The 26,440-nt window shown below is 37.5% G+C and overlaps 1 protein-coding gene across 1 annotated transcript; it reads left to right on the plus strand.

Moving 5' to 3' along the window:
• LOC113229707 lies at positions 1-25,511 on the plus strand. Its single transcript, XM_026463391.1, has 11 exons — positions 1-177; positions 2,045-2,201; positions 4,221-4,424; positions 7,019-7,234; positions 10,820-10,932; positions 12,823-13,044; positions 20,013-20,166; positions 21,810-22,013; positions 24,112-24,324; positions 24,939-25,117; positions 25,259-25,511. Exons 1-11 carry the CDS (start codon positions 16-18, stop codon positions 25,415-25,417), a joined length of 1,983 nt encoding a protein of 660 aa, XP_026319176.1. The 5' UTR covers positions 1-15; the 3' UTR covers positions 25,418-25,511.
• The last annotated feature ends 929 nt before the right edge of the window (positions 25,512-26,440 follow it).

A 26,440-nucleotide genomic window follows, 5' to 3' on the forward strand; every position in this document is an offset into this window, starting at 1 on the left:
AAGTGCAGGAGAAAAATGGGGAGCTCGTATTCAGCAGAAAATGATCACACAGCGAATGATAACGCTTTTATTCGCTTCGTCCAATCTTTCAATGTGAAGTCACTCTTAGGTCTTAGTGTGCCATCTGCACCGCCAGCCCATTACAGTCCAGAAGATTTAAACACAGGTCCTGATCAGGTGGGTTGGCAAGAGCAACAAAGTAGTAATGAAGTACTTAACGTACAGCGAGGTACCTATGTGGAAAATAGTGAGGGTACTGTACGTGCACCCGGGGCGGCTCACACGAGGCCCTAGCCTCTTGAGAACCGGATGAAATCAGTTAAAACGGTATGTGACAACCCTCTACACTGGCTAATCAGAAACTGAACTTAGGTTTCTGTGCATGGACAGGTTATAGTGCCCTTCTATATACCCTAAGCGCCGGTAGGGAGGATCACTACAATCAAAACTAATGTAGAAAGATATGCTGTTCAGGGAGGTACAGCTGACATCCTGAAGTAAACCCTTCTTCTCTTATTTATCAACTACATCTCTTGTATGTTTCTGGCGCTATGAATGATAGGTTATGGTAATATTAACATACGATTCCTAAATTAAACGCTATCAATGGCCACCTTCACGTTCACCAAGACGTCGATTCATCTAGATAGGTGTTCCAACGATGCGTTTTGGAGTAGCGTCCACAACCTCCCGACTAACCGTTTCCTCCCCATCGATTGTCAGTTCCTCGAGCTGCATGACCTGTCCATTTTAACTTGGTATTTGACCTAGAACTGTGACAGGTTCTTCTATGGATCTCGTCGTTGCGGATTGAATAAATGTTATATTTAAAAGAATCACGTACCTAATCACATGGGCTGACAACTCAGTGTGTTAGTATAGCCATGTCGAGGGCAACGCCGCTGGCATTTTGAATGTAATCTCGACGACAATCTGTATGGTCCAACGGTTTGCACTATGGATGCTGGATGAGAAGGTCCCGGGTTCGATTTCCGGTAAAACCAATTTGGGAAATGAACTTTCGGTTTTGGTTTAAGTGTTCTGGCAAATGCCCCAGAGTGAATTCCGGTGTTCTGCAGTACAGTGAATTCTGTAATTGGAGACCAGGCATTAGGTGTTGTGTGGCCCACTAATGGCGCGTTCTCATTATGTCGTAACGTTTAATTATCGTCAGACTACTATCGCGTCTAACCTGTTCCCATATCACGACTATCTGTCGTCACCGTGTCGTGGACGTTTATTTTATCGTTGAACGACTGTCGTGTCTAGCTGTTCCCGCTAGATCGTGACATTTATCGGTTCGCGGCAGCCGCCTTGTCGTTTGCATGACAGAATCGTTTGAAGCTGCGATTATCAGTCGTCACATTTTTATCGTTACGTTTTATTTATCGTCAGACGACTATCGTTCTAGCTCTTCCCATTGGCACGACAGTCTGTCGTCGTAACGACAAAAAGTCGTGAGCGACAGTTAATCGTGTCGTACCATATCTGAACAACTTCATTTAAATGTACGACACTTTAAACTGCGTTACTGTCTATCGTCACGACAGAATGGGAACGCGCCCTTACATTGCGACGTTTTATCTAGCCGTAGTCATAATAAATAAGTTGTTAATATATTATGCTTTATTGAGTCAAACACACTTTCAAGATTTAATCCTTTTTTTCCAATATATCAAGACAGCACTTGCTATTAATACACTTTCACTTAGCTCTGGGAATACTTTCGAATTGGCCGCCTTTAGCCGCCCGACTGCCTGCCTGGATTAGACCTATCGAGCCCTTGACCACCCACCAATCTGCTCCCACCCATCGTCTTACTAATCGAGTACAGACTTGAGTAGAGACTCGATTAGTTAAGTCGGTCACTTTTAATATATGGTTTCTTGTAAATGGATATTAAAATGAAATATTATACTAAATGTGCTAATCCCAAGTATGAAATATAAACGTAACCTAACAACTTGTTCGTTTGATTCGTTTCCAGAATATTTAAGTTCAATATTTGAAACAGATTGCAAGTTTGAGATTTTTTAACGTACAGATGTCGGTAAACGCGGAGGCAGTGACGTCGCCCGTTTGGCTCGGCGAGGGCCCGCACTGGGACGCCAGCGAGCAGGCGTTGTTCTTCGTCAGCATATTCGACCGCTCCGTAAACAAATTCATCCCCTCCACGGGGAAACAAACCAGCTCGAAATTGGGTAAGGTGTACACCTAATTTCCTCACCCGCACGCAACTTCCGTGGCCAAACGGTGAGCATGCATGTGCCACGCAGAGGTCCTGGATTCGATTCTTGGGCCGAGAGAAATATTTGGATGGCTTATATTGCATTCGCGATACAGGGTTTCCCTAATGCCATGAGTGTGTGCGGTCATTTTTTTTTTATTCATTTATAAATACACACATCAAAAGTGTCTAGGGATCAAGTGAATATTTTTGAAATAAAAATATTTACCAAATCCAGTCTTCCAGGACGACTTCGTCTATCAACAACATATTCTCCAAATTATTCATCAAACACAACTCGCTGTCAGCCTAATTCGTTGGCATTACTGAATGTGGACGAACTTGAAGTGCGGAATGCTATCGATTGCGTACAAATTGTGCTGCTGGTTTGGATTTCCCCTAAAATCATTATATTGTGCCGTAGTGTATTTGTGGCTCCTTTGACACACATATGTAACCTGCCCTTTTCCTCCGGCACTTTTCCTGCTGCGTTTAAAAAAGCTATAGTCCATCTTGTACACAAGAACGGTCCAGCCAACAATGTACACAATTACAAGCCAAGATCGGTACTGCCAGCTCTGTCGAAGGTCATGGGGAGAATCATGAACAGAAAGTTAGACAACTTCCTCAACAAATTCGAAGTTATATCGCTCAACCAATTTGGCTTCCGTTCCCACACATCTACTGAGGATGCTCTTATCTGTTTATCAAAATCCATAACCAAAAACTTGACGAGAAGAAAAAGTGTATTGGGAGTTTTCGTGACCTCTCCAAAGCTTTCGACACTGTTTCAATTCCAATTCTCTTTAATAAGCTGGAAAACATTGGCATCCGTGGAACCGTTCTAGGTCTTCTCAAAAACTGTCTATCAGACCGCTCTCAATTCGTTAAAATTGGAGCATACTACAGCGATGAACCTAAACTGTCTTATGGAGTACCCCAGGGCAACATTTTGGGCCCGACGCTGTTTAAGGTTACATTAACAAATTGACGAGCTCTGCTGATTATCACTTAACTTTTTCTTACGCAGATGACACAGCTCTTATAGTTTCTGGGTCGAATTGGACTGAAGGTAAAGTGAACGCTGAATCGGCTCTTAGGGCAGTTATGGTCTGGTTGAGAACGAACTTGCTAACATTAAATGTTCAAAAAACATTATTATTACCTTTTCTATAAATGCATCCGGTCAGCCACTTCCCTCTTACTCTGTTTCTGCTCATACATGCGCATCGAATTCCGTTGTTTGCTCTTGTCTTGAACTCCTAAGAACTAAATATTTGAAATACCTCGGTATTATTCTCGATGAGGGTCTGAACTGGCGGAACCATATCTACAGTATATGCTGTAGTGTGAGGAAATAAATTTTCGTTATGAAAAAGCTCCGCTGTAGCACCGACCAGAATACCTTGTATATGGTATATGACTCTCTGTGAAGGTCAATTATAAGCTATTGTATCTCAGTGTGGGGTGGCGCGCACAAAACCAGTTTGTTAAGACTAGAACGTGCGCAGAGCTGTAATAAAAGTCATGTTATCGAAACCTTATAGATATTCTACGTCCTCCCTGTACGGAGAGTCAAAAATCCTAACCGTTGTTTATTTTGCTCATAATTGTACGCCGACACCGTACCATAGCTTACTCCTCACGTATTCATAGCAATTATCCTAGACGTAAACCTAAAGCTTGCCCTAATGAAGAATATAGAACATCCTTCGCTTAAAGACAGTACCATTGTGTGAGCTCTTACCTGTTCAACAAAGTAGACGACAAAACTTAAGATAGTTTTCTTAAACAAATAAAACATGCATGTCAAACTTCGCAATTGGTTACTTACTTTAAATTACGCTGACTACAGATTTCACTAATATGGGAAGTCAGTCGTCATTTACCTTAAAATTAATTCTACAGCCTAATATTTTGCACCTTGTTAATTTTAGTTCACTATTCTGTAATTAGGCCTTGCTAAATAAATTATTATTATTATTCTCGTCAGGTGGCATGCCAACATACATAATACCAATCGAAGGCCGGCCCCACCACTACGTAGTCAGCCTGGACCGCCGCGTGGTCGAGATCGAGTGGTCGGGGGAGAACGACACGGCCAAAGAGGTCAAGACCATAGCCGAGGTCGACGCGCACGAGCCGCAGAATCGGTTCAACGATGCCAAAGCTGATCCTAGAGGACGCTTGTTCGCTGGTAAATGTCTTCTATTATGTATATGATATTAATTAATTTGTTACTATAGTCCATTTTATAGGTACTGGGGATGCGTATTGTAACATTTCAAATTTTTACGTTGCATGCATACTATTTTTAACTAATCTCTCAACCAGATACCAAAAACAAACCATATTTCTTGCAGTTGTAATTTTAAGTAAAAATTGGAGATTGTAGAAAGAAAATGAAGTGATAAAGATAAAAGTAAATTTCCCCAACTACTTGATGCGTTAAACGGAATATTTACTCATAGAGATTTACACCATAGAATCGATAAATCGAATCGGTTATTGCGTATCTCGCGTCAATACGTGTGCAAATTGTATTACAGCATGCGGGTCGTTTTCTTTTGTTTTGAGTTTTGCATGATGTTTATTAGTAACTCCAAGTCAAAGAATCATTTATTGCAATTGAAAATGTCACTTCTAAGCTACTTTTAAACTGATGACTTTTCAATCGAAATAGTTTTAATGTACTTTTTAAACTTAGGAAATGATAATCTTAATATTTGCTCCGGAATCTTATTGTAAAAACGTATATAGATCCCCATAAAAGAGTCATTTACTTTGGTTAAACGAAATCGTTGTACCATGAGTTTGGACTTAGCTCTTAAGGTTAATATTATGGGTATCTTCTTTCTTATTGAAATTATGTATATTTTTACGGACATATAAAATATTTGAGTCAATGTACTTTTCTCTGAGAGAAACTTGAGAGCCTAAACGGTACACAGAAGGAATCGCTCGTTTTTGCAATAAAAATATGGTTTGAATGTCTGCCGCTTTACCTCATATGCGAATCTCGTTGGACATTATACTATGGAAAAAAGTTTAATCCTTTTTGTTATGTTTATTACTTGTTCTGAACTATAGTCTCAAACGTCACCGTACCCATGCTATGTATAATGAACTATTTTTATAACATAATACAAAGATCTGTAATAAGCACAGAGAAACTTGTAAGGTCTGCTGACTCAGTCTGTTTACTCAGTTGGTAAGAACGGTAGCGTTTTGGGAAACAGATGATGGTTCAATTTCAGTCGGATCTAATTGTTCTTTGTGTTTGTTTGATCTTTGCATCAATAATATTTGTTACTCACTTCTTAGGCGCAAAATTTAATTTAAAAAAACATTAAACCTTGAACACACCATCACTTCGACAGTTGCTCAAAACAATTTTGTGATTTTTATCGATATGATGTAATCAAAGGCAGTTTAATGACACATATTGTAATTAAAACACATATATTTTATATTGTATTGAAAAAGAGACTTTAAATTAATTACATAAGATTTATTTAATCGGATTCGAGTCATGATCCATCCAAATTTTTTTACCTTAAGAAATGTCACTATATCAAGTGCAATGCGGAAAATATATATTTTTAATTAAAGTACGTACCTTCCGCTTTAATATACGTTAAAGGTATTACAAAACTCACCACACATAAACACAGAATAGGGTTGAAAGATCAGTTTTAAACAGGAGCGCCGACAACTAAGACAAGCGATATACGCAGTGACAGCGTTCCGACTTCCGACTGCTGTCTCGGTCTCAGATAGGGTAGTGTGTTACCAAAATTCCCGTTAAATAGTGTAACACTTCGTAGAAAATTTTAACTAAATTTTTGAAATCGACTTTCGTACATCTCCTCTGTGGCATCGTTCCGAATTTGCGGCCTTAAACTTTTCAACAAGTCCACAACCCATACATTGCACACTCCGGTTCTTATATGGGTCTTGTTACCAAGCTAGCTATTCACTATCCGAACAATATACGTACAATAATGTTGTTTGTGTACTGCTCATTTCAAAACTTCATCTTCTATCTATATATATATCAGTGGCGAGGCATGATAATTGTCCTAAGTAAAGCCGGAAACACCTACTGTAACAAAAAGTACTTTTCCCGTTAAAGAGGCGAATTGGCGATACTTAAGACCGACTTGACTCGCGCTGTGATCGACTGAGATCCATCGGGAAGCTACAATACTCCGTATTATCGACGACAAGTTGCTACACGATTATCATTGAATATAAGTTTTTAAGTGGTAGGGTAGGCGTGCTGCCTAGTACAGTTTTTTTGTAATACGTGGAAAATTTTAGGCAAGCCGGTGGGAGTCAAGTTAACTGGACGACACTGCTATATATAAAAATTGAGGACCTCTGTGGCCCAACGGTTTGAAATGTGGGCGCTGGATGAGGAGGTCCCGGGCTCTGGTGCTCATAGAATTCCCTAGTTTGAGACCAGGCAATTGATGCGATTTTCTGGCACTTTGTTATCGATATAGGTAGGAGCATGAAGAAACGGCCAATGTGTGTATGTTTGTTTGTTCCGACTGCGTTATTATTCATGTCTTTGCGATAAAACTCGTGAGTTGAAATCGTGAGTTGCTCTGCCCACAACCGCAAAAGTTTCTGAAGTATTAGATCCCACTGCTGGGTACGGATCTGGTTAACTTAGGGTGATGGTTAACGCCATAATCCATCACGCTGACCCAATGCAGGTTGAATATTTAATACGATTTCAGTGGCACAGTGGGGGTAATGCGGGAACTAAATTTTCTTTTTCAGGAACAATGGGCTTCGAATATGAGCCCGGCAAGTTCCATTTGAAGAAAGGCTCATTATACCGCATAGAGGCCGACGGCACTACGCACCAGGTCATCACCGACGTGGACATCTCGAACGGCCTCTGCTGGGACGTGAATGAGAAGGCTTTCTACTATGCAGACTCCTTCGAGTACGCTATACGGAGATACGATTATGACATCGACACGGGGAATATTTGTAAGTACTTTTTGATAACTTACTCGATATGTGTTTGTTTACCTGAAATAGAGACGAATTGAGGGCCATCCATCCCTGGCACCTCATCAGGCAAATGGGCTTTATATCACTTTTAAATATCAACTCTCGTTTGCGCTGAAATCACATTATATATTAAAAGAACTGACCTGTGTGTACGTCTCCGTATTTATTGTAACAATGATAGTATCTCTAACTATGGGGGGCTGTTCATTCGTTCGTTCGTTCAGGTGTGGGAAAAAATGCAAAACATCTAATTAAAAAACAAACGGTATCATATTTAATAAATAAATATTAAATGATATGTAATTTTCCAACTTAAGCCCATTATAGCAAAGGTCAAGTTAAACTGGTCGTAATGAAATGAAACAATTGACGACACCCGTCAATTGTTTCGAATTCGGGCTGGCCAATCGGAGCGCAGTTATCATCGTAATTATATGGCAGAATAGTTTTGAAACAAACTAAATGACATGTCGTCTTTATTTTTGGTTATGTACTCGTTAAACATTACTAATACTAGGTGAACATTATTTATTTATTTATTATTATTAAAATTAATTTATATATAAACAGTATTTAGCTTGGAACCGAGGACAATTGTGCACTGCGTTAAAATAAGATAAATGTCGTATCTAAAATTAAAAACCTAACTTTTATAAAACTGTTTTGAAAAAAATTTAAATAAGTGGATTTTGAGCCTATGTTTTGAGATCGTAAAAACGCCATAAATGATTTTAAATCATAGCCCATATGTACAAAATTCACGTCGTTTATATTTTTAATTTCTTCTATCATAAACAAGTTTTATTGAATGTCGGTATGCTTCACCACCATGGTATTCAATTATTTTTTGTGAAATTACTCCACTAGTTTGTTATAATTATTAATACAAATATCGAACATTTAGAAAAAAGTCCTTCCATCCTGCTGGTTTCGACCCAGCGTCTTCTAGCAAACCGTGCTCGACGCCATGCCAACTAAGCCACGGAACGAACCAGCGAACCTTAATTTTTTTTATATGTGCTTATTGCGGCCTTTAAACCTTTACAGATACCAGCGGCTGACTAGAAATGTCGCTTTAATAATTGTAATTAAGTATACCTGCTTTCGGTTCAGGTTCTGCGGCTTATGTGACCCGCCCAACGCCCCTTTCTTTGCATAGCCCTAAAGTCCTATACGCTCCTGACAAGTCACTTGGAAACATGATTAAAGGTCGACCTTGGTGTATAGTATCTCTACCAGACTGAGGTGTCATTAAAACCAAGTCAGATTAATATAGTACTAATTAGGGTTTTCATCTCGGGAAACTCAGTATCGGGAATTTGACAAGTCTTTCGACGGTCTTTTGGCACTGATATTTTCAGTCTCCGGAATATCGAGACTTTTGTGACTTAAGTCACGTAATTAAACAATATTAAAACATCTATTTAACCAACAGTATTTTTTTAAATTCTGAATACATGGGGAACTCCGTAAAGCGGGGCTTAGTATAATATGCGGAGATTGAAGAACGGTAGCAATAAAATCAGGTCGCTTTTGTCTGAAACTACACTATATGCCCTTTGTTTTTCACGTACCCTCTATGAAAATTTAAAAATCACAATTACATTTTTATTGAATTTAAGAGCGTTTCACCACCATGATATCAATTATTTTTGTGAACTTACTCTACTAGTTTGTTATAATGATAAATACAAAGATCGAACTTAGAAAAAATTCCTTCGATCCGGCCGGATTCGAGTCGACGTCTCTTAGCAAACCGTGCCAGACGCTATGCCAACTAAGTCACGGAACGATCCAGCGAACTGCACGTATTTTTCTATGTGCTTGTTGTCGGATCTTTTGTATTTGGTTTTCAACTACTTTTTAGCCGTAGCGCCATCTATGAGAAACCTTCGAAAGTATTTCGTCAACCAGTTAGATACCTTTACAGCTACCAGCTCTGGCTAGAGTTATTAACAGAATATTTTTTTATTTATTTCTGTTTTATTTTATCCATATCTTGTTTTTCTTTTATAATTTGTGTTAATAAAAAATCTGATTGATACATTTTGACTGCATAAATGGTTACCCCATAAGTATGGAAACCTACTCTTGAAATAGTTTCGAAAGTCTTATTCGTCCAGGATTTTCGGGACTCACCGAGTCTCGATTTTTTCCCGAGACACGGAAAGCCCTAGTACTGAGGCTTAACGAGTTAAATAGTGTGGAATATTATCATAAAATAAATGCAAAGCAAATTGACCTTCGCAAGAACATTTGAAATGTACTCCACACGCCATAATTATGAGATTAGATTAAACGAGCAAAGCATTTACGATTTGCGTGACAAGTTCAAGGGAAGCTATTGAGATACTATATCCACATATAGCAAAATACATTTTACACAACATTTATATTCCGTTATGATTTTTATAGTTTCATAAAAACGTAATCTGTGTTGTTCTTAGCAAGAATCTATGATGTTGACGATGTGGCCTCCTTACATCGTCGTCCCACCTTTTTATCGCTTTTTCTCCAGTTCCTGGCCACTCATTCTTATTGAATCGTTCTTCAATTCCTTAGTCTCGCCATCGTCACTCCCTGCTCTATCGCCGTAGCGAACAGTTCTATTATATCACAGTAAAATTCAAAATAACAGTACTATATGTACCTAAATTTTTAATCGCGAATTTTGATACCTTTTACCAGTTAATCAAAACCATTTAAACCTAGTAATTCTGTATAACTCGGCCAGTTTGTTATTATAATATAGTATTTTATGCTGTTGTACCTGTTTTTATTTACCTGGTCACGGCTCGTTAGGGTTTCAAAGTAGTATGAGCGTCAATTTATGAATGTATTACCATGGACCAACCAGTCAAGAGACTACTAATCTCCATACTACGGAATACAACTCTGAAAAAGATCAAAATTCCGTCTTATATCTAGATAGCGCTGGTCATTAAGCCTGGAAGTAGTATATGTTAATTAATTCCTCGTTAAATGAAATATATCAAGTCAGTTTTTTCGTGTAATCGTTTCGTGTATGATTTATAAATTAACGTTTCGTAAAATTGGTAGAAGAAGCCAATACATAATCGTAAACAAAATAAAAGAATTTCCAGCGCTATCCATAAAAATCTGTGCAATAAGCGCCATCTAGTTGATTTGTTTGTTAGAAATTAGATAGCTTTGATAAATTTGCAGCTTGTCAATGTAAAACAAATTAGTTACAACAATAGCTATTTTGGTACCCGTCGCGACATCTGGTGTACCAACAGGTACTAAATACCTCATCACGCTGCTTCAGTATCGTGATTGGCAGTGTTCTTGGATCAACAATGATCCACTAATAATTTATTAATGTCAAACTTTAAATATACCATAAAAGAGACTAAATCAAGGTCTTCGAGATTGACATTTTGCATTTTTTTTTGTATGTTTTTTGCTATTTCTTGCAAATACCTAAAATTAAAAAAAAAGTTTTGCTAGCATGATTTTTATTAATTTATGCAAAATTTAAAAAAAAAGGAGTCTTCAATCATAAACAATAACATCGATATGTATATACCATGTTTGCAGCGAATCCACGCAAAGTATTCGAGTTTGAGACGCACGGGCTGGCAGGCATCGTGGACGGGATGACCATCGACACCGACGGCAACCTCTGGGTCGCCAATTTCGACGGATACCAGGTAGTTTTACAATCTTGCATAGGCTTAGAATTGTTATTTTTCTAGTATTTATTATAATTATTCTAGTAGCAGTAGAGCTCCTTGCGAAAGAGTTCGTCCGGGGAGGTACTGCCACCTTACCTATTTCTGCAGCCAAGCAGTAACGTGAGCATTGTCGCGTTTCGGTTTTCAAGGGTAAGGGTGCAGGTGACATTACAGGCACATGGGACTTGGCAACTTACGTCTCAGGGCGCAATGGCAGTGCCCCTCAGATCTTGGCGATTTAAAGCTCTGAATGGCACTGCAATTGCTATGAACAGGCGTGTGTCGCTTACCACCAGGCGTACGACTTGTTCGTCCTGTCACTTGGTAGAATAAAAAAAGAATGTTATTACGTACAAGTATAGTGCAGGCACTTCTCTCGAATATTTCAAGACACACTTGACTGCAATTGACATTACGCTCGTGGCATTATTGTTTTGTCATGTGATGAGTATATCTGTAAATAATCTCAGTACAGAGTACTAAAAAACCGACTTCAAAAGTACGTGGAATTAAGTCTATTTGCTAAGTTTTATTGAAATATCCCCTAGTTCGCCACTATACAGGACTTGACATTGGAGATAATAAAAATCGGTTCTCACTACTCAAAGTATATTGAGAGAAAAATGCCTTGAATTGGAGAAATAGCAAAATCAACCATTAAAGTAATTGCTCCTAAATTAATGTTAGGCGCTATTTATGAAAATGAATCTTCATGCGTGAACAGCCACCCTTCGAGGTGGATGATTTTCTTCAAAATGAAATGGGACCACTATGGAAGTACTCCCTTTCCAACAAAAAAGAATCATGAAAATCGGTTCACAAATAAAAAGTTATCGCGTAATATACATACAAAAAAAAAGAAAAAAAAAGAACATACAGTCGAATTGAAAACCTCCTCCATTATTGAAGTCGGTTAAAAAGTAATCAGCCGCGAACAATTTTTGTTGTTCTTTCGATGTCAACCAAATTATGAATGACACTTAGGCCCACGGTATTCTGTCTGCCAAAGTTCAGGGAACAAAAGGCGACGAACTAACCTTTACTATGACCCATTACTAAAAATCAATTTTGCCCACAATTAAATTTTGCTAAGACTTGTAAATAGCCTTTGAAGTAATGAAATCGCAATAATGTAACTTAAAACACTTTTTAGATTATAAATATGGTGATCAAAACTAGAGTTCGATTGGATTTTTTTTTTTATGATATCAATTAACGGTCAAGGGTAACTAATGCCTAATTCTAATTAGCATTTCAACTAAAGAGGAGTGCTAGTCGCGACACAAGACAGCGTAGTCGGGTATTTAGTGCCCATTGGTATACCAGAAGTCGCAACGGATACCAAATGGCAATTTTTTTTTGAACAAATTTGTTTTGCATTAATAAGCAATTTAATTATGCAATTTATCAAAGCAACTCTAATTTCTAATAATAACAAACAATTAATCTACTAGATGGCTCTTATTGCTCAGATTTTTATGGCTAGTGTCGGCTATTCCTTTATTTTCTTTAGGATTAACTCCATCCACTCATATTAGGAAGCGTTAATGTATAAATTAGTTTGTAACAATGCTATTTATTTATACGTATTTTTATCAAAGGTCACAAAATTATCTTATGCTTTCATAGGTTCAATATTTGAATAATATTACAAGGAATAAATTGACTACTTATATTGGGATATCCATGGCCATTTACATGGTACTTATAAACTACTTCCGTACTATCGTTCGCCAGCTAGATATAAGACGGTATTTTGACCTTTTACACAGTTACGATTGTAGTATGGAGAATGGCAATCTCTTGAGTTATTTTGATCCAAACTATTATCTACAAAAATCTGTAGTCATGCCTTCTAACTTTTAGGTGCTGAAAATTGATCCTCGGACAAGCGAGCTTCTCCAGAAGGTGCCGATTCCAGCTCTGCAAGTGACTTCTTGTACCTTCGGAGGTCCTAACTTGGACATCCTCTACGTGACTACGGCGTCAATGAATAGGGGGGAGGAGCAGCCTCCCCCACGGGGATCCACATTTGCTCTCACCGGCTTGGGGGTGAAGGGACACCCCAATGTTAACGTTAAGATTAATTAGATATTTTTTAAAGTTTTGTTAAGTGTTTAATTTTTTTCTAAACATAAATTTAAAAACTTTGTAAGGTCGACATTAACATTGAAATAAAAAGCGAGCGAACTGTTATAACAAACAGGGTAGTTTTATTTGTAACCAAAAGAAAGCCATTCCCTGCGACTCAGACTTCGGGGGTTGAAGGAATGGATTACGCTATCAGCATCTATATTTCCCGAAAATTACAATTTAGGGCTATTTAAGGTTAATAGACAAATAGACAATTTTTGGCATAGGGTGAAATTTATATACAGGGTGTCCCAAAACTCAGAACACCCGGAACCAAGGTGCTGGCCAGTTTGTAACAACCCAGAAAATATGTGATTTAAAAAAATCCCAACTTTTTTTGTGAAAATTCAATTGCAAACGGCAACTCATTAGGGTAATAATAAATGGAAGCGTGAAATGAATTTCCAATCCGTAAACATCGACTGATCGTAAAATGGAGATTATTTTAATTATTTATCTTGGTGTTTCAATATACATACTTACTTCAGAATGTTAAGTTAGCAAATAGAAACTTGATAATCTCAGTACGGAGTACTAAAAGTACTAAAAAACCGACTTCAAAATTTCGTGCATTTACATCTATTTGCCAAGTTTTATTGAAATCTGTTACTGGAAAGTGCGCAAAACCGGATGCATCCCCTAGTTCCCACTATGCGGGACTTAACACAGGAGATAATAAAAATCGGTACTCACTGCTTAAAGTATATTGAGCGAAAGACGCCTTCAATTGGGGCATAGCAAAAGCAACCATTAACATAATTGCTTCTTATAAAACTTAGGCCTGTATAAATATACAAATAAGTCTTCATGCGTAAACAATCACACTTGGAAGTGAATATTTACATCAAAATTAAATGAGGTACCCTCTTTCCAACAAAAAAGAATAATTAAAATCGGTTTACAAGTCGAGTTATTGCGTAACATACATACAAAGAAAACATACCGTCGAATTGAGTCTCCTCCTTTTTTTGAAGTCTATTAAAAACAAACCTTAGTAAATCAGACAAACAAAACCAAATTAAATTGTTGCCTAAGAAACAATCAAAAAAGTTTTAAGAATATCTTCTTATTCTTTTAAAGATGTTCGGATACATGCACTTAAATCTATGTGTTCAAAATAGTGTAATTCTTAGTAAAACTCTTATTAACTAAATGATTATTTCATTTTTTAACAAATTTGGCGCACCTGCTTGTATTATTTGAAGAGTAATATTTTATTTCGAACATGGTCTACGACTTTGTGCGATAGTGATTGTGACACACAACCAATATGTCAAATCTTTGCCTTTTCCTCTATAACGCCGCATTCTCACACTCGCGTGCGAGTGGCGATGCGATACACAAATACGCATAATTATGTACACGGTCAGCTCTCTATTCGCGTCGCGACTCGCATACTGCCGTCCACTAACTAAAACTTGGTCAAATATCCGTTTTAAATAGCAAAAGATAGAGCACAAATTTCTCTTTTAAAAACAGTTAAAATTAGTTAACGTGTTTGACTTGTCGGACCTTACCCTAACGATGCATAGCCGGAATATCATTGAACAATTTCAATTTTCTAAGACTGGGTTATTTATGGTTTTTCATGATATCTCTAAAAAGTATTTTGTCACTTGGCCGCGTTTTAGGTAGTGGACGACACCATGGCCACTCGTGCGATCGCGTCGTCGGCGAGTTTTCGAGCACGTGTCAAAAGACACTAAAAAGAGTTAACGACGCCCTTACAGAGTATCATTTATTTATTCAATAACAAAAAAGTGTAACATAACGGTATTTATCGAGTTCTTAGGTTTTCGCGATTGTTACACACAGGAAATAACGGTATTTACCATGGCGTTACATCAATTTAGAAACATAATAACAAAATAAAAACCACCACAATTAAAAATAAAAATTAAAAAAAATATACATCGTTACTACAAGTTTGTTATAATTATTAATACAAAGATCGAACACTCAGAAAAAATTCCTTCGATCCGGCCGGATTCCGACGTCTTCTAGCTTACAGTGTCAGACGCTATACCAACTAAGCCACGGAACGAACTAGCGGCCCTCACGAATTTTTCTATGTGCTTGCGACGTGTCTTGTATTTGGTTTTTTCAACGACTTTTTAGTCATAGCGCCATCTATGAGAAATCTATGAACGATTTATCACCCAGTTAGTACCTTTACAGTTACCAGTCCTGGCGAGAGATGTCGCTATTTGCTGTATTTTAAATTTTTAATAATTAAAACAAACTAGTGGAGTAATTTCACAAAAAATAATTGAATATCAATTCAATAAAAATTTAAAATATATCGTTACTAATCAAAACTTAAATTATCAATATCACTAAAATCCATCCTGTTTTCTCTCTAGCGCTCTCTTCCATTCAGTCATCAGTCTCGCTATCCCAGTCACAAACAGATTACACTGCGGTGATGTTGCGAGTACGGAGTTGAGGAGTGTAGTTGCACGGGGAAGGGGCGAGTGTCGGTACTGTTCAGTGCGTGAAGGCACAGTTGCTAACAAGGGCACATCACGCCGCCTGGTACAGTAGTCATTTGGTACTTTGAATTTAAGGATCATTTCTACATCCTTTTTACTGTCTATATTATTCCTTATAACATTTAGAACAAAGAAGAGTAGAGACAAATTTCTACGTACTTCTAATGACTCGAAACCCAGGTCACCCTATAGGAAGCGTGTTGGGTACATGTACGGGTAATAACCGTGATTCTTTTTATAAAAGTATCTTGAAAACTTTTTCTGTACTTGCTCCAACATCAAAATATGTTTATTCTCATGAGGAGACTAGATGGGCATTCGTCTCGAGGATGCTGCGAACCAGTGCCGTGTTTAATGTGTGCGTTGCTGCAGCAGTAAGTGGCGTATAATATGGCGTAGTATCATATAACAAGGACCTATAATTATGTTATTTAAGATCTTTATATACCGTATATGGAGTATTAAATTGACACGAGAGACGACGCGAAGTTAGTGTCCATATATTCGTCCCGCTTCAGTTAATAGCTAGCGCCCGACCCGATAACACATACACCTTGCAAAATGGATTTTTTACTAATCATATATTCATTTTTACTCAGCTAGTAATTAAAATCAATATGCGACATTCTAAAAAATATTGAGAATTCTCCAGAATCTTCTCAGGGCATTACTTGAAACATATTCTCCATAGCTTGACTGTAACAAAATTAGAAATAGTAAATTTGTTAGGTACCTATATAAATACATATGAAGCCGAAAGCTTATGCAAACTCAACTAATACTGGAATATAACCGTGCTTTATACCGTTGACCCGATGAAACTCTTGAAAGTACCACTGGTGACACTAGTGCCTCGGTCAGTGATAAGACGATTGGGTGTCCCAAAGTAGCTAAAACGATCACGTAAAACCCTAATAGTTGTAGCAGACTTTGTACGTACAGCTGTCAGATTAACGTATTTAGTAAATGCGTCCACAATAATTAAGATATATGAATTGCCCCGTCTTATCTTAATGAATCGTCCTAAATGATCCGCCTGCAATGTATGTAAAGGCACTTCCACTTTCGAGATCGGCTGTAATTCCCCTGCTTTAGCCCCACTCGGTAACTTGTGATGTGCACATTCTACGCATGCAGCTACGTACTTTTTAATAAAGCGTCTCATTTTGGAAAAACCATAATTTGTTTGTATACGCCCTACAGTCTTATCATAGCCGAAATCACCGATGTTGTCATGATTTGCCCGTAATAAATGCCACCTCGCCCCGCTCGGCACTAGCCAACGTAAGGAAGAGTCATCAAGCACACGGTAGACGCGACCGTTGAGTAATTTGTAATTTTTTAATGTCTCAGTAACGTCTTTGGCTTGAGGGTCACTAAGTGTGTCAGTGATACGTTTTATTTCGTCATCGGACTGCTGGTACCTCGCTAATCAATCATCACTGCTTATGGTGAGTACGTCTAATAGGTGACAACGGTCATGTTCATCTGCAACGGGACTCCTACTCAGGGCATCAACGTGAGCCATCCTTTCACCCGACCTGTACTCTATTTCGCAATCGTATTCAAGGAATAGCAGCCACCAACGGGCAATACGCGGCAGTAAGTCACGTTTGGTCGTAATGTCGTACGTAGGGCATTGCAGTCAGTAACGTTTTTAAATCTTATACCTAATAGGTACACCCTAAATTTGGTCAAAGACGATATAACACCCTTGCGGTCTCGAGTTTATACGAATGCAATTTTTGTTCGTCGGTGGTGGTCTGCCCGCTGTAATAGGCAATTGATCGTAACGTACCTTTAGAGTCCTTCTGTATAATTTAATACACGTGATTTCTAGTAAGATTTATATTCGAAAAATAACACCACAATGACTTCATACAAATTTATTATCTTAGCAACATATTGTAGAAATTCTTAATAAAATGCTTGTTTTAATTTTATCTTCACTCAATGACTAACTGATCAACTGTTCTAACTTTCCCTCTAAACCTCCCCTTCCATCTCCTTTTCCCTCCATTCCTCCTACCCTTACCAACTAACGCCTTACTGGCTGGTGGTCAGTGATTTCATCGGTCACCACGTCAGCCAATAAGTGTACAGGAAATAATCAAAACCTATACTAATTAATTGAAAACTAGAGTTACGACTGGCATACTTATGAATAAAACACTTCTCAACTAATAACATTAATTATATGGAATAGTGAACTACAACACAACACAGTTCTCGCGGTCAACTCTAGGAGCATGAAATGTTAAAAAAAATGTTTATTTAAAACTACTACCTAAACTTCATAAATGGAGAGCGTGCGCTGCTATAGCCTCCACGTCCTCCATGTTCGCGTGCGAGAGTTCAAATGGAACGGTAGTTCGCGTCAGCCACTCGACACGAATGTTTAGACGAGTGGCGATGCGAACAACGAGCGCGATAGTGTAAATGCGGCATAAGGATAGAGTGGAAAAAACAACAATATTAATTTAACCTTGAGATATGTCATAACGCGCCAGCGCCGCAACTAGCGTGGTTTATTCTAAAGACGTTTTGTCCCAGTTTTCGGAACACAACTATCATACGCACATAATACACGTTCAAGAAGGTAAGAACATTATTGCCAAATATGTATATACTTAATATAATTATTAGGCGCTGGCATTCATGTCTATCGTGTCATTCTCGTGCAAAACAAATAACTCAAAGAACTTTGTTTTTAAATTTTAAACTAAATAGCACTGCTGTTACCATAGTGTCGTAACTCAAAATTGTGGAATTGAGAAAAAACGATTTGAAAATAAAATATATATATTCTCATTATATACACACGCATATATTCTCCTTTATAAATGGATAATTAAGTATCATGTATAAGTAAACATAAACACGTGATTCGCAATAAGACAAAATCAGTATTTTTTTAAATTTTCAAATTACGTTTTCTCAATTTCATAATTTTAAGTGACAACACTGTTGTAATAGCAGTGCGAAATGTGTATTACTTTAAATTCAATAAAACTATTATAATTCGTCTGGATTCAATAGAGCAATACCAAAATACTGAAGTAGGTAAAAGAATTCAAAGGATTTATTACCTTATCTCATGAATATTACATAAAAGAATTAAAAAACCTGAAAAAAAACCATTCAGTTTGTGCTTCTAAAATATACATAAGGTAGAAAACTTATAGCACATTAGGACTATACAAGTGGGAGGTATAACCGACCGGTTAGCGAGTACGGAATGCATGACACGATGCTTGTTTTCTACTCTGGTTTTCGACCAAAATTCCGGTACGATCGTTTCTTGCACTTCGATGTAACAATTAGTTTAATTTTATATCGAAATACTCAATTATTGTTTTAGATTAATTGCTAATGTAGCTTGGTTTTTTTAATATGTAGAAATTATGTATGTAGTAAGGATGACTTCAACAGGATTGCGTCAAACTTATACCCGGTATTCGATGCGCCGGCGCTCCACATAACTATCGGAAATGCAAAGACCAACACGACTCAAAACCTCTGCATTGCATGTCATGCTTCTCAACAATTTGGACACATACAAAGCCAATGTAATTTCCTCGTTCCCCTATTTCATTGTACCCTACCATATACCCTTAAGAAGTAGGTTAGGATACATCAGAGGATAAAAAGCATATATCCCGTGTAGCCTTAAATATAAAATTTTGTTTTATTTTCTGAACGCATACAGTGTTCCAACATATTATATTTAATTTTCTAGGAGCCCATATTATATTTCTGTGCTATCCTGTAATTGACATCATATACCGTCATGTACAATAGTTTTCAAATTCGAAATGCATGCTTTTGGATGTTTTTTAATAATAAATAAATAAGTAGTTTATTGGATATCAGAAAAATACTTCATAACTCTGTGGCAAATTTAGATAATGAACGGTATGCTGCATATCTTAATTACGAGATTATAGGTCTTTTTTTTCGTTTTTTAATCAAATTTTAGCGGGATTACTTAATTCGATATAATTAAATGTATAGCACGTTGAAATCAACTCCGTTACTAAACGAAAATCTCGCATTTTAAATTTATTTTCAGAAACATTAAATTTCTCTTCTCAAAAGACAAATTTCCGCTTTGACATGTTAAATACAAAAACATTTAGACTTTAGGCGACTAAAGGATGTTTTGGAGATAAGTTTTTACACTGTGTCTGAAACGTTTATGTAGAACTATGTGCAGTCAGTATTTAAATTCTTGTCACCTTGAATCCATGTCCACTAATACTTTTTTAAAACATATATATACTTGAAAACAATGACTTGTAAATATTATTGTTATCAATTAACCTTATGTAACTTATCTTTTATGTAATTAATTATAAAAGATAATTCCAAATTATAAAAGGCAAGTAAATATCTACCATTCGATTTATATTGGTGGTAAATAAATCACAGATGGCGAAAGTGCAAAAAATCAGTGAAGAATTGCTGCTGGGCGAGGGGCCTCACTGGGATCACGATCAGCAGGCGTTGTACTTCGTCAGCATCATCGAGAAGACCATACATAAGTATGTGCCGGCTACAGGGGCATATACCAAGACTACTCTCGGTAAGCTCATTGCTGAATATCGTGCCCCTGTACAGGTTTCGCTGCTATCTTTGTCAATCTCCAGGTGAACAGACAGATATTTTATTTGATCTCTTCACCGACATTGCCCACGACGTAGTCTCTTTCGTACTGGTTTTATAGCTTCCTTTTTAACCGATTTCAAAAAAAGAGAAGACTCTCAATTCGACTCTATGTTTTTTTTGTATGTATGTTACGCGATAACTCCAACTCAGATTTGTGAACCGATTTTGACGATTCTTTTTTTGTTGGAAAGAGGTAGTTCAGTGTTGGTCCCATTTAAACTGGCAAGCTAAGGGGTGAATCCGGTTTCGCGCACTTTCCGGTAACTGATTTCAATAAAACTTAGCAAATAGATGTAGTTCCACGAACTTTTGAGGTTAGTTTTTTTTTTCTATAAAAAAGTTATTAATGAGGCTCTGGAAAAATCGAATTACAACTGTTTTATTTTATTATTTATTTTGAAGAGTATTCATTCAGAGTTTCATTTCCTTAGTCTTCCTCGATGTTTCTATTTTTTTTTAACAATAAATGATTAATTTTAATAACCTAGTACTTGCGTTTAAGTGTCTGGGTGAGTACCCAGACACTTAAACGTTCCTCGTTTGTTGGCCGAAGTTTTATCTGAACTTGTGTGTAATTTTACTGTGGTAATACTGTCAATGTTAATAGAATCTTTGTCCTGCAAAAACGTGCGATAAGGGCAATTTACAATCTGAGCCCAGAGTCACTTGAGAGAAATTTAAAGACATTAACTACACTAAAGTCGCAGTACATCTATGAAAATGTAATTTATGTTAAGCAGAATAGTATTTTATTCATACAAAGATCGAACATTAAGCATTCCTTCGATCCGGTTGGATTCGAAGCAGCGCATTCAAGCAATCCGTGCCAGCAGGCGTTCCGTAGCTTAGTTGAGAGAGCGTTTGTGCGAGAAATGATAATAAACTGGCTGTTATTGACAGTCGTCTTCACAAAGTCACGAATTTATTTAAAGGGTAATGTGTTGCTTCTATAATAAGATTTCGGTTCATGTATGTATGTAATAGTAAAAATGATGTGACCGAAATCTTACTTATTTTTTTAAGTCGGATTCCACGGCCCGTGACCAGTATTGCAGACCGCGCCACGCGTTTCGCGTAAATGTGCCAAGATTCAGGGGGCCGCCCGAGCGCGCCCATGCTCGTTTGTGGCGGCCTGTTTGGATCCGTCGCTGCTCGGTAACTTCAAAGACGCGAGAGCGCGTGTCGCCTAGGCTCGAGGTCGACCGGACCCATCCGTTTTGCGAATTCGCCCGTTAAAATCGGCGTGTTTAACATCCCGAGCCGTGGGAAGCCGCCTTTATACAGCTTCGGCGTGTGAGCAGTACAGTTTAATCAATACGACAATTTCAAGTGTAAATTGGTACCTATATATCTACTTATTTATGACGCCACCTTTCCAACTTTGAGAATTTAGATATTGGACACCTGACACAAGATTTTGTCATTTAACATGGCTTGCTTGTTTGGGTGTCAGTTAGCAAGAGCAACAAGTTTATTTTGTTACAGCTATGTTTTTTTTTGTAATTAGGTGGCAGGTATGCCAGGCGTCATAGTAAAATCTTCATAATTATTTATTTACAGATGGACGACCAGGCTTTATAGTTCCAGTGGAAGGCAAATCGAACGAGTTTGTGGTGGGGGTAGAGCGCAAGTTTCTGGTTGTAAAGTGGGATGGCAACGACGGCAGTCCAGCCACAGTTGTCAAGGAGATCGCGGAAGTAGATAAGGGCACTAAAAATCGAATCAACGATGGAAAGGCTGATCCTAGAGGCAGACTGTTTGCTGGTAAGATTTTGTCAGCGTCTCTGTGTGTTCAACCATTAGAATAGAATAGAGTTATTAATTTCAGGCATAGACCCATATAACTTGTTAGTAACATTTTTACATTGTATATTTGTCTGCACTTTTGAGAACACGGAGCGTCTGCTCCCAAAAGTAAAATCCGATACACTTACTATGAGACGCGTTATGTGCCCGATTGCGGATCGATTGCGGAATGAAACGCGTGATTTATATGGGTGTCCGACATCGGATGTTGATAAAGCTACTACGAAAAGCCATTTTGCAAGGATTTTGACACGTGTATCGGACATCATAACCTCAACACGTCATACGAAATATGAAGCAACGATCATCGTTTTAGCTTCGTATCGGACTCGGAAGTAACGACGAGCCGAAAATCGTGATTTGACACAAGTAGTTGCGGATGCCTTACTCCGAAACGCCAAATGACAGCGTCCGTGTCGTATTTTGACATTATTTTCATCGTAGAATTGACATAAAACCAACGATAGCTCGAGCGGTATCGTTTGTACATCATTTGTGTAAAAAAATCGTGAATACTGTTAGTTGTGGAGGCGCTCGGACAAGAAATACGTGAAGATGAAGTAGAGAGACGACGTCAAAGGAATCGTAGTTTCTTGGTATCGCTTACTGATGGCAAAGTTGTAAGCTATTACCGGCTCGCTGCTAGAGTTTTGTATAATCTTTTAACCCAGGGTGTTCAAAAATGTTCTAGGTTTATTGACCTACCACCACCAAGAAAAATTGTTTCTCTATCTGCATATGTGGTTCGTTTGTCAGATTGCACATTGTGTTTATTCTTAAGCATGTCTTGATTGTGTCGTACATACACAAAGTGGTAGAAACTTCAATAAAAAAATATTTTTTTTTTACAGACAAACTGCGCTATGTCTGTGAGGTAGCTATCAATATATGAACAAAGATGGCCCACTAATAATGTAATGCGTTGATGGAAGTAACACACCGTAAATTGCCCATGTATTTTCTATACATGGGCAACTCAACACAACATATTATGTTGAGTTCATTATGTAACGGAATTGAGACGTACGAAATTGCGAGTGACGCCATCAAGAGATTGAATGGCCTGAAATAATTTCAAATATTGTAGAGCAACTTGTGTTTGAATTTTTAACTAGTTGCGTATGCAATTATATACTAACGACTCATACCTATGTAAAATATAAAATTTGCACTTGACGTAACGATTGAAAATGAATAAACGAGCGCACACAATAAACTTTTTTATTTTAATAATTATAAAACAACATAATGCTGCAACTGCTGCTGCTATCAAGTTAAGTACAGCTGCCTGGAGCAAGTACTGCCCTTCCGCTGCCATGCAGCTTTACTTTGTTGAAATAGAAGCAAACATTAACCCAAAATAAAGAATTTCTTATTAATACATCCTCGTGCGTAAGCGTAATGAAAACCACCAAAGCACATTTTTATTGCTTATAGAAGATGGCCCAAGAGGCTATACCCAAATACATAAATTGAGCATAGATTGATGAGCGTCACTTTCTAGAAATTATAAATAAGAACAAAGATACAAAATCTAAAAATATACCTTCTGCTAGCACTAGCTGGAGCTAATCTTAGTGGAGCCTGCTAGCCCGTAAATAATATGGTGATTAACTTATTTCCCTTCAGACCTTGTAGCAGACTTTTTCTTTTTTTGTTTTCTTATTTTTACTGAAGTTTGAGACCACATAATGAGTAGAAATGTTATACCAACATGTTCATGCATACGTTTAAATCATAGTTTCCCAAAGTGGTCCTTACCACCCTCCACTGGGCGCCGAAGAAGACGCTGAAGCTGTCCAGGAGGTGCTACCGCATTTGAAAAAAAACCCAGAGTTATCTATATAAACTACAAAATATAATTAGACATGTATATTTTTTCCTTCTGATTTTTTTATTTTAAGTTAATATAAAAAATACGTATAAATACGTTATTTCTTGTAGTGGTGGGAGTTGGATGTATTTTATCTTGCCTGAGTGAGCGGTGCGCCATAAAGTTTGGGACCTATGGTTTAAATTGTGTGATGTGTAATTACCACCCTACATTTCTCACCAGGTACGATGGGGCACGAAGAGACACCAGGTGACTACGCCCTGGAGCAGGGCGCGTTATATCGCCTTGACGGTACTAAGGTCACTCAACTGGCCGACAAGATCAGCATCTCGAACGGTCTCGCGTGGGACTTAACAGAGAAAGCCTTCTACTATACTGATTCACTTGAACAATGCATTAGGAGATACGATTATGATGTGGAGACTGGAAATATCTGTAAATATGTTTTCTTCTTTTGTTTTCTCAATTAGCAAGGTTAAATTTACCACTTCACCTAGTCACCTACTCTAAGAAGTGATTGTTCTTCAGGATTTCTTCGGGAGCCTGAAATCGTGAATTGTTAGTTAGTTCTTTTGACGGCAACGTTCGATTAGATTAAGAGTCTATACAACCTCAAATGGTTTGGTCTGCATAACACTGAAAGTGTTGAATCAAATACTTTGGTAAAAATATATAGTAAAATTGAGGATATGCACTTATTACTATATGGTGTGAAAACACGATTCCTTAAAATTTTCACGTTGGAAAAAAACACAAACTCCTTGAAATTTTACAAGAAAACCGCAGTATTCAATAGGTGCTTTAAACATACCAGTGATTTTTTTTATGTCAACTGAACCAAATAGACCACGTATACTAATAATACGAACATTTATCGAATAGCTGTAATTTCGTTTGTAAAAAAATAAACTCTGAAAGAAAGCCAGCGTCCCTGCCGCTCGACCCAAGCAAAATGAGCCCTATTAGTACGGGAAGAATTTGAACTCGAGCTGAGGTAGAATCGAATCATAAATGCTTTTTGAATTAAGTCTATCTATTTGTTATTCCAGCCAATTTGAAGTACTTCTTCGACTTCAAGAAGCACGGCATCACAGAGGGTTTCCCGGACGGCACCACTATCGACACAGACGGCAACCTCTGGGTGGCTGTCTTCAACGGCTCCTGCATCCTTCACATCGACCCTCGCACCGACACGCTGCTGCAGAAAGTGCCCATTCCGGCTAAACAGGTTCGATTGCCTTTATTTATTTAAATTTAAAAAACGTCCACGCCGTTGTAAAGTTTCCAACTTGCATTGTATTAGAGCAACATTATAATGGTGACGCCGAAATTAGGCACACAATTGACATAGTTTAAATTACTCCTTTAGGTTACATCAGCAACTTTCGGCGGGCCAAACTATGACATTTTGTTCGTGACAACGGCCAGTGTGAAAATCGCTGAAGAGCAGAAGCCACCCTGTGGTGCCACCTTCATGGTCACTGGGCTTGGAGTTAAGGGAAACCCTAACGTCAATGTCAAACTTTAAATTAAATAAGTGCCTGGTCAACCTTTTAGGAGATCATCAGGTATTCTTAACACACCCCGCAAACCTGGAATCCCACACATGGAATTTTTATTGAATCAAGTTTGTTGAATTTAGTTTCATTAATTATAATAAAACGAAAGCCGATACTTTGTTTTATTCTGCCAATACTAGCCCTCTTCCCTTATAACTAGACTATGCTTGGAATCTCACACAGTTTTCAGTTATCATTAATCCTAGTTGACATCGAGGATGTATTACGACCATTCTCAAAACAGCAAATTTTTGCATGTGCGCGTATTTCCTGTCCTTGAATAACATCAAACAAAACCTCAAATACTTTTTTAAATAGTTTAAATACTTGTACCTATCTGGACCTATTTTTAAGATTTTAGTCTTGCTACTTAAATATTATACTTATTTATTTTATTTTTCACACCCTTCCCAAACTTGATTCCAATTAAAGTCCGGAATGGATTACACATTACACCTGTATCATTCAACATATTGGGTGGCGAAATAATGCTTGTGTAATCACATAAAAACATGACCCACCACGACAATTGTTTTTAAATGTCAAATATCCAAAACTAAACATCCGAGTGTCCGGCCCGAAAGTCTTTACCATCTCTCTCATTACCATCGCCATATCTTCTCAAATTACACATGCCTAAACCACGAAATATTTGAAATTCAATATTGTTCGCAAGTAGAGATGGGAAAAACTGCTTATTTTTTAAACACGTAAATGTTGTGCTTTTTTTAAAAAGCATGCTTTTCTAGCGCTTTTAACATAAACGCTGTTTAGTTTGAAGCTTACAAAATCATTTAGAAAAACGTTTAATCGCATAGACTTTTATGTTAAAAAAGCTTGCAGCGTTGTATTTATAGCGAAAAGCAAGAGTACCACTGAAGGTTATAAGATAAATAAGTTTATTTGTAAAACACGAGTTTTATTTCTATAAAAAAGTATTATTCACATTGATTATACAAACATTGATACAAACGAATTAATTTGTTTAGGAT

The sequence above is a fragment of the Hyposmocoma kahamanoa genome, unplaced genomic scaffold, assembly GCF_003589595.1.
Source record: "Hyposmocoma kahamanoa isolate Upper Pololo Valley unplaced genomic scaffold, ASM358959v1 62, whole genome shotgun sequence".
Taxonomy (NCBI): Eukaryota; Metazoa; Arthropoda; class Insecta; order Lepidoptera; family Cosmopterigidae; genus Hyposmocoma; species Hyposmocoma kahamanoa.

Coding starts and splice junctions, on each gene's coding strand:
- LOC113229707 (XM_026463391.1), top strand. CDS start 16: ATGGGGAGCTCGTATTCAGCAGAAAATGATCACACAGCGAATGATAAC. Junction 7,235..10,819: donor CATCGACACGGGGAATATTT/GTAAGTACTTTT, acceptor CCATGTTTGCAG/CGAATCCACGCAAAGTATTC. Junction 10,933..12,822: donor CCAATTTCGACGGATACCAG/GTAGTTTTACAA, acceptor TCTAACTTTTAG/GTGCTGAAAATTGATCCTCG.